Source organism: Nicotiana tomentosiformis, chromosome 1 (assembly GCF_000390325.3).
Source record: "Nicotiana tomentosiformis chromosome 1, ASM39032v3, whole genome shotgun sequence".
In the NCBI taxonomy this organism is placed as follows: Eukaryota; Viridiplantae; Streptophyta; class Magnoliopsida; order Solanales; family Solanaceae; genus Nicotiana; species Nicotiana tomentosiformis.
The window spans coordinates 17,492,816-17,502,914 of NC_090812.1; the positions used below are offsets into that span (position 1 = coordinate 17,492,816).

General features: G+C 36.0%; 1 protein-coding gene and 1 long non-coding RNA gene across 2 annotated transcripts; both read right to left on the reverse strand.

Annotated features, from left to right (window-relative positions):
- Positions 1 to 432: 432 nt before the first annotated feature.
- Positions 433 to 1,112, reverse strand: LOC104096718 (uncharacterized). The gene is made up of 2 exons (XR_686413.1): positions 878 to 1,112; positions 433 to 701 (listed from the first exon to the last, which is right to left on the reverse strand). It is a non-coding gene; the product is annotated as an uncharacterized lncRNA (long non-coding RNA).
- Positions 1,113 to 1,477: 365 nt separating this feature from the next.
- LOC104096717 (RNA demethylase ALKBH9B-like) lies at positions 1,478 to 5,700 on the reverse strand. The gene is made up of 6 exons (XM_009603129.4): positions 5,417 to 5,700; positions 4,352 to 4,795; positions 3,139 to 3,224; positions 2,740 to 3,050; positions 2,357 to 2,428; positions 1,478 to 1,900 (listed from the first exon to the last, which is right to left on the reverse strand). Exons 1-6 carry the CDS (start codon positions 5,562 to 5,564, stop codon positions 1,639 to 1,641), a joined length of 1,323 nt encoding a protein of 440 aa, XP_009601424.1. The 5' UTR covers positions 5,565 to 5,700; the 3' UTR covers positions 1,478 to 1,638.
- Between the last annotated feature and the right edge of the window lie 4,399 nt (positions 5,701 to 10,099).

Sequence of the window (10,099 nt, forward strand, 5' to 3'; positions counted from 1 at the left end):
CATAGATACCTCTCTATATGTGTTCAAGTTGTTGCTCAACCATTTCTCCAAATCTAAGAGTGTTTTGAAAAATCTAGGGCAGCACGTCTAATGTTGAATAAACAATCATATCCAGGATTGTCAACAGAATCTGTAACCCAAAATATATATACATGTACATATGGAAAGGGAGGGTACGCAAACAGGGGAAAAGGTACAGTGAGAAACTTGTGTTTCAGCTACGAACTACAGTTAGAAGTGAAGCCCTTGGAGAAGTAAAAGCTTAGGTCTTAAATTCACTTATTTCTTCAGACAATAAATGTACGTGCATCGTTTGGGGTGATGGTTGCACCCTAGGATCTATCAAGAATGATCGTGAAGCAATAATTAAGTGGGAAACAGACACTAACTTTACGAGGTTACTAGAGTAAGCTATAGCAACGACGTAGACAATGGCTTAACCACAAAACAATTAGAAGTTCTCCAAATACAACTATGACTGATATACCAACTCGAACAATAATGTCAACACTCAAAGATACAGCATAGGAATCATCTCTGATAGCACAGAGACAATAATAGTATCAACTTATGCTTCAGACTGCAAGGAGTAAAAAAGCCAAGATACTCATATTTGGAAATTGATCCAACCTTTAGTTCCTGACAAGCATCCAAGAATCTGTTCACGTTCTCTGGGTCAATGTCCATGGCATCTACATGACCTGAACAAGATGTTAGGATTATGCCATAAGTGAAGAATCATACAGCTGACAGTTGCATTTTTTAAGTATATTTGGTAAAACAACAGATGCTACTTCATGCTAAGTTATAAGCAGTATGAAACTTATTCAAAGATACTGATTAATCGAGATGAAAGCAGAAAAAGAGGAGGAAAGACCTTATACATATGCAGGCCAGTACATTTATGCTTACATCCTAAGAAGCAAAGGGTACTCAAGAATGATTAGCAAAGAAACGCCTCTCTCATCCACCTTGGAAAGAACTTCCAGAAGATTGAGACACAACGTCATTTCCATGTCAAATTTGAACCTTATGGTCATTCCGCAGCATCAATAAAGGCCCGCTGGCTATAATTGTAGATGATATGATGTTGAAAGCTTAATGTAAAAGCATTTTACCTGTTGTCTCCCAGAATATGCAAAGGTAAACACTTCAGGCGGTACTGAGACAGCATACTGAAGGAAAGGTGGCTCTCGACATTTGTCCGGATAGAACTACAAATAAACAATTGTCCGCATTAGCTTGGGGAGGGACCCTCTCATATGTATGGGAATGAGGCGGTTTTACAATCAGATATTGGGCATCATAGTATGTTGCAAAGCACTGATATGACATAATCAAAATATAGGTCCATTTGAGTAATATCTCAAAGAGGCATGTTTTTTCTCTCTTATGAGGAGAGAGGGAGAGAGAGGTCATAGGAGAAGCTTCACTAGTAATAGAATGTTTATTTCGGCTCAAACAAACTAGTCAATCATTTATGAGAAACAACTTAATTATTATTAAATACAAACTTCAAATTTAGGATTCAACAGATAAACTTTTATGACGAAGGTAAGACGTTGACCATACAACAAATGTTATGCTTATAAGTTACAATGATGTTCTATGTAGTATTCATCATAATTGCTGCAAAAATTATCTCTGACTTCTACGGTTGGAAGAACTCCCTTTTCCCAGAGGAGGGAACTCATCTTCATTGGAGAAGCCCTTATTACCACTTTCTGCACGATATTCTGACTTATCATGGTTGTCATTTCCACCATCTTTCAAGTGGTGCTGAATTCTTGACTTGTCCGATGATGGAGGAACAAAAGGCTCAATTGCTGAAAGCTCAGGGTCAGGAGTATATGCAAACGGCAATTTTCTGTCATCCATCTTACGGAAAGTGATGGATATTCTGCAATAAAGAATATAACAATGACGGTGTCAGTGAAATAGACAAGACAATTGCATAAGATAAGGAGCCATTTGGACAACTTTTAGACAAATTTTTTGATATGGAGATTTTTTTTATGCAAAACACTTGTCTGGGTAGTGGTATTACTCATTTTTTTAAGAACAATTATTAATATTTTTTGGTTGAATATTTAGTCTTGTTGTGAGTGGAAGAAGAATTATTCTTTGAGAACATCATCAAATCACTTCTATCAAAAGCAGCTTTTTGAGAAAATCTTTTGCAAAAACTTCGTGAAAAAACTAAAACAAAAATATATTCTGAAATCTTTTTAATGTTTGCATTAAAAACAATTGAGTCTTTTTCGGGTTAATGTTCCCAACGGTGAGTTGATCATTCGATATCCTTTTGAGAAATGCCACATTGATGTCATGCATAGAAGAGACAAAATTGGACAACCTTTTAGCTGGAACGCTAGGCACACAATGTTTAGCAACATCAGCTCCATTACCATTGAGAATGAGCACCGACCTGCATGATAGAACAAAGGTTACTAATTAAGGTTTGCGCAACTTCCTAGTACCAAGTTTGTTCAATTATCTCTACTTGATGTACCCAATAATTAATCCAGACATTTTATGATACTCTCTTGCTTTTGTTTCACTATCTTAGACATTTATGCAAAATTAGAGGAAAATGAAAGGTACATATTTCTATAGCATTCCCTGCTTAATCACCACAAACGTGACAAGGCAATGCAGATGGGGAAGTTTTACTTGGGATGGGACCGAATCATATAAGGTATTAAAATTTAATAGAGCAAAAAGAATGTGGTGTCATACCCGAGAGGAAGAGGTAAGGAGAAAGGACCAGAGAACTCTCCAGGATTAATAATTTTTAAGCTTGTGCCAAAGAGTATATTACATTCTGCCAAGAAAGATACTGTGCAGAAAGGTCGAACAAAGTCGTGATGGTCAATATGAGGAGGAATGCAATCACCCTCGTCATAAATATTCACAATGCAACTATTGGGAACACATGTCGGAGGCAAAACATGCCATCTAACCATCCTTCTAATCATTTTCTTGAATAAAGGAGGCAATGGATCCACTTCTCCATCTCTAATAATGCCTGGTGGATTACCATCTTTGTCCTGTTAAGGAGGATCAGTGGATAAATGTCGATATAAAACTGAAAAGGAATAACCATGCGTCTCAAAGAATCAATTAGAGAACTCTTACCACAGCATAATTATAACAACAACCAAACTGCATTGTGACACGACCCTTTCCTTTCATCCACTTTCTTGGTTCAGAATATGTTCGCGCTGCAAAATGCCAACCAAAAAAGAGAGTGAATTGAAACTTTTTTTTTTTTTTTAAGAGAGCAACATTGTTAATTGATATAGCTATCTCTCTTCTTCTACATAGCAGCCTGGACAAAAGATAATTTTCAGTGGAGACTGAAATATTACAATGTAGTCAAATAATGTGTTCTCTAATGTCAATCCACAAAGAATTAAGATACATATCAGGATTAGAGAATTTTCCACCTCACATCTTAACCTATAGTATGTACTTTTTTTTATAACCAAGAAATTCCCGAGGGTAAACACCACACGGCCCGAAGCTCGGTGGATGATGGTCCCATTCATCTACCTTTCTCCATTTAAATACTAGGTTTTTGTTTATGGCACGATACGAACCCGTAACGTACGCCCAACCTATACATCACGCGTTGCACTCTTACAGCTAGACCAAAACCTTGGGGGACAAACAACCTACAGTATGTACAATTCAAGGCAATAAAGTACTTTTCTTATACGGTGGTGTCCAGGCCAGGTTGCGCACACCTCGACTAATTCCACGGGATACCTTCTAACTCCCACCATAAATATGTACCAAGTAACTCCGTCCACTAAGGCTTAGACAGATGGGAAGAGATCACCTAGTATTTTTGCCTTCACTGCGATTTGAACTTGAAACCTCATGGTTCTCAAATAAGAAGAAATCACCTAGCTTATGTATTGAAAAAAATATACTTTCTTAATCAGATAACTATAACACAACTAGAAAACTGATGAATCTATTTGCCTCATATATCTGTCTATCTCATTTAGCCTTTTCCTGGGTTGCACAATCATAGATACTGAGAGAATGCACTTCAGATTTCACAGATATGTTTCCTATATTTTATAAGCCGACATTCATTATCTAATATTTTGACTGAAAATAAAAATAAAAAAAGCTTCTTGATACTTCATATAAGTCTAGATGTAATATGCATGTATCCTATACCAACAAATACAAGAAAGTAACAATATAGTAGCTTTCCAAACATTCTTCGCATTTCTCTAGCTATTACTCTAGATGGAGCCAGAAATAATTAATGGAAAAATGCATACTGATAGCCTTAATTCAGAAAACAAGATTGAATGAAAACTTTAGTATCTACCTCTAAGCTGCCCTTTCTGTCCCATTCTCTGAAGTGTATAAACAAATTCGACTATCTCCCTCTGCTCATCAGGATTGAAAACCCGAGTGTGAAGCTCAAGCCCTTTAAGTATATTTGTCTCCTTTCCATTGACCTTCTCATAATAAACAAAATCCTTTCGTCTACCAACTTGGCCAAATCTACTTAACTCTTTCTGCTCCTCCGATAAGCCATTGCCTACGACTGACCTACTAAGTCCATCACTTAGTGGAATCTCATAATTTGAATGATTGAACACTGGTCGTTTGTTGTTTATCGATGAAGGTGTAACAAGTACCTTCGGCCTTCCTGAGTAAGTTGATTCGACAACTTGCGGAGAACGCCAAGAGTTGAGTGTATGAGCATAAGAATTCAGCCTTCTCTTTGGTGAAATTACATCATCTGATGATTCTCCATCCAAGAATTCTGCAGAACTTTTTGTGACATTAACATCTGATAAAGACATTTCATCTAACTTTCATACAAATTAGAAGAAAATTATGTGAATGTTGAATTGTACCAAAAGACGAATCACTCTAAAAATCCTATTTTACCCAAAAAAAAATGAAAAGAAAGAAAGAATATATTGTAACCATTCCATAGATTCTCTGTCTGAAAAATCCTAATTTGTGATTTAAATCGAATTACTCAGAAATTCAATTTCTATTCAGGAACTCGAGATTGAATTTGAATATTCCTTAAGAACCATGCTACATAGGATATTGTCCAAAGCATTCCTTAGATTCAAAGAGAAAGCTCAGTTCTTTCAATACTAGCAAGTAATATTGGGAATCTTTAGTATCTTCCGTTAAAACATACAGGCACTGTAATCAATTTATTCAATAGACAGATTAAGCTCTGCTAGAAGAGGAGACTTAAATAAATTCAGGACAGAAACAAAAAAATGTCGTGTCACAAACAGAACATCAAAGAATTGATAATCACAAATTAAAAAAATAAGTTTTTGAAATTAAATTCAAATTGTAACAAAAAATTATATACAAATCCATTGATAGATCCGAAGATAGAATAACTGGGACAACTTACTCTGATGAAGATTGTAAACACGAGCCTCAATAACATCTTCGCAGTGCGGACATAAACCTTCAGACAAAACATCAAGAATCTCTTCACGTGATAGGTTCCTTAACATAGCCATGAAATCCTGCGACCTGCGGCTAAAATCTCCGGCCATGACCCAATTCTTATTCCTCTTAGCTCTTGACCAGACAATGGGATTGGAATATATAGACTAAATTTAGCGAAGTCTTGGTATTAAAGATAGTTGGCTGACCTGAGGGACGGGACAAACCTGAAACCTAAATGAGTTAGGACTATGTTTTCAGATAAAACAGTACTGTACTTTCCAACTGTTACTTATTTTATTTTATTTTTTGGCAAATTAATCCTTTTAAATGTAGGAGTGGTAATTGCTCTTTTGTACTACTTGTGAAAAAAAATAAAGGCCTGCAAGGTAATAAACTAGTTTTCATACTAATAATTGAAAAATAATCGATTTTTGCAAAGTAATTATAACTTGGGTATGAAATAAGTATTCTAATTGAAACATAGTAGGGGAAAAAACAAGAATGGGATGATTGGTAATCTTAATTTATAAGAAAGTGCGTTATGTTGGTGTTTACCTGTAAAACGGTACAGTTAAATTTATACGTATTTTCTAGACAAGTGAATTAATTTGATCCTGAAATAATATAACAATTGAAGAAATATATAATACTTAGCCTTGAAATATAGATGAAACAGTAGAGATGACAGTTCCGGGAACAAAGCTTCCGGGCACAACAATGATGAGATCAAAAAGCAAGTAAATAAGATTATATTAAGCTTTTGCATAGAATATAGTGTAAGTTTAGTCAGAAAATTCGTGTCCTCTACAATAGTAGCTGAGCTCACTATTTATAGATATGTCTAGGGCAAAAGGTCCTAGGATCGTGCCCTCATTTCATGTCAATTATGAGGGTCATTGATGAAGATGTAACGGTGAACATAAATTTCAAATTCTCTGTAACGGACCGTCGCTCTTAATGTTGCAGAATATTCCTTAGTAAATGCTACCGGGCGCAAAATATTTAATACACCTTTATGAACGTTATCCTTTCCGATGACAAGCAGAGTGGCTGCGTTCGGTCCTCAGCCATCCCATCTTGGATTTGTCACGCCCCAAACTCGGGGAGCGCGACCAGCGCTCAACCGAGAGAACCCTGTCGAGCAAGCCTATTAGATTTCCTTCTACCCAAACTCATCTATGAATAAAGAGGAGATGTACTCCATTAATCAATCACTGAAAAGATTTTATTAACAACTTCCTTTTCATTCCCATTAGCAACTTCATTCATAATTTCCAAAAAACACATTACGAGTTTATAGAATTAATGAAAAATATGATTTTCAAATACTAACATTTCTAGTTCAATTCCCAACTTCAACCACAACACATAACATGTCTACGGAGCATCTAAATATAATAGAAGAGTAGTATGGAGATGCCGGCAATAAGGCCCCGGCTATACCTCAAAACACAGTACATGAGAAACAAAAGATATATGACCCCAAAATGAAGTGGAGCTCACCAAATCAGCTGAAAAGAGTGTGCTGCTATCACTGCTCAATGTCGTCTGCTATAGAACCACCTGCATCCATTAAAGATGCAATACCCCGGTAAAAGGGACGTTAGTACTGTCGAATAGCACTAGTATGCATAGCTAAAAGTCCTCTTTCAAAATAGAATGCCCATATAAGAAAAGGCAACACATAGAAACAGCAAATCATAATCAACAATATCCAAATGTTCCGTTAAAACATAATAATTTTTAAAATACGAACTTCATATACAATTTTGGTTGGGAAATCATTAGCACCGATATACCACTGTCTTTGTTAGCACGGAGTCCGATCACGCCCGATCGGTTAGGTCATCTCCTCACGAACAATGTGGTTTGACATGTGATGCGAAAGAAAGTTGTTACCAAGAGTAGTACCACCATATGCGCAATATGGCGTCTGATCTCCACCCGATCAGCTAGGCCGCCTTCCCACATATGTCGTGCGGGTTGACTTTTTCAATTCACAAAGGTTCCAGTTTCATCCCAATTAAGAGGAATAATATCACAATTTTCCAAATGTTCTAATTTCATCCCAAATAAGGGGAATAATCACAATCCACCCCTACACCGGCACGTGTAGTTTCAGGAGTGGGCCTTATGACCCACCATTCCTCGGTTTTGCTAATGATGCTCCCAAAAATATTTTGGATTTGATTTGCAAACAGAAATATCATAAATACAATTGTACTCACCTCAACATCTTTCACATTGTATAAATTCTCATTAGTATTCCCAGTCATTCACAACGATAATATTTTCTTGGCTCATTAGGTCATTCACAAGATTCTTTATTTCTAGCACGATAGCCGTATGTCATATTTCACACTTTCACCTCTTTCAATTTCAAAGATCACCATCAAGTATCAACATATAAGATATTTCAGAAATCATATACTTCAAATCCATTTGAAATGGAAACTTCAAACACAAATGGTTTCTTCCCAAAGAATGAGGCATACCATCCAACAATAGAAACACACATGAAAACATAAACAATCAATACACCATTTATTCTTACAATGCTCTTCCCTAGCAATGACAATGTACCAGTTCAACACATGAGTATATAGAGCTCGAATCACACTAGATATATTTATAAAGTAAAGCACTAGTTAAAGCAACCACTAATGGGCATGAATTGAGTACAAAAGCTTTTAGGTAATTATATCTTCGAAGTTATTTTTAAACAATTGAGTCGAGGCTTATTTCATATTCTTTATCGCATCTTCTCAAATTATTTGCACTACTAGACACAATCATAACATAAATTCTTGGCACGTTGGGCACACTCTATATCCCCAATTAACTTATTTCACTTCCAACCATCTTTATAGATTATCAACAATAAGACATTTCCAAATCAAGACTTTAGGTACACATATGAGCAATTAAGAGTCTTAAGAATATTGAGATTTTCTCACACAATTTGGCACATTATCTTTCGTTGAAACACGACTCAAAGGGATTTAATTTGATAGATAATTCACCATATAACTGTTCATATCAAGAGAGGTATGATCGTTTGAAGTTAGGCCTTGTGCGAACTCACTTGAAACTTTATCCCATCATAAAATTTTCAACTTGACTTAGCCTTGGGGCCCTTCTTAGACCATAAACCATTCTTAATGCACCTCATACATATATTATCATGATCAATTGATATCATTCATATAATAATCCTTGCTTACACATAAAATAATATAATTAGCGCACATCGACTTTCTTAATAGCGCTTAAGTACTTCGAAATTTTTCAGGGTGTTATATTCTCCCCCACTTAAGAACATTCGTCCCCGAATGTTTCACAAGTCACTTCTAATAATAGAGTTACCATCCTTTTACCTCCAGCCATTATACATAGGCATTTATGACTATATGGGTCTTATACTTCCTTTCCAAAACTTCAACTTACTTATGGACCTTAAGATTTGGCTAACTTTACAAATTCTTAAAAATTTCAACAGAGTTTCCCCTGTAACTGGGCATATCCACCTGTCAGAGAATCTCAGAAATCAATCCTAACAATATATCCATTACTCAACAACGCATCACAGTATATATCAACAACACATATCTCAACATTAGGGCATTACATTAACAAAAGTGGTATCTTTACATGAAATGTACACATTTAAACCATAATACATAGAAGGTACGTTTTTGAACCACAACCATTTGGCTCTACAAACAAGTGAGAATATTTCCTTTTCTCAACACTTTCGGCCTATGAGGTGATCTCCTGGACTCACAGACTTAGCCATAGCACTTGACTGAGGCAATCTTAACTTCCAGACTTATCTAACAAGGATAGCAAATAGTTGCTCCTCACAATCCCATTATCCCTTATCTTCACCTTATTAGACATAGACACATGAAACATCGGGTACACGGAGAATAATAATAGGGAAACATCATACTCATAGTTTAGCCTATTTCCTTTCAAAATTTCATAAGTCCTAATGTGACTTCACATACTTTACCTTTATTAACAATTCACATAGCATCCTCATGCAGAAAATATTGAGAATAACCCATTCACTTTCTTCAACTCTAAATCTCCACGCCGAACACCCAAACTAAACCTTTGGCAACCTCCAACAATTTCTCTAAGATGTGCTAGCTTGACTATGACCATACAATTTCCTATCCCATATATTTGATCACGGGATGATGCTTCTTGTTTGACATGCCTGAACCTACAATACTCAATAGATTTACTACAAACAGGAACAACGAGGTTCGAGATTTCGCTAGAATTATTCAAGAATCCATCAACGTGCTGAGCACGGCATTTCAAGAGGTTATATCCTAAGAGACATGAAGGTCACTACCAATAGCGCTAACATGGTGATTCGTTGTGGTGACATCATCGGTTCAACAAACGAGTCATAGAGTTGCCTAGTAGGCATTGATAACGTAGGAAAAATGTTCATGATTTTGAGATTTAAAAGAAATGGGTCATGAAAAGGACATCAACAATTGTTTCATTCTATTCGTACCTTATTTGGAAATAGGAGAGCTAACACTTATGTGACACCAGTCACCTCTTGGTATGTAGGGAAAATCAGTTTAACTCGAAATGAGAATATTCTAGCACCCTGAATATG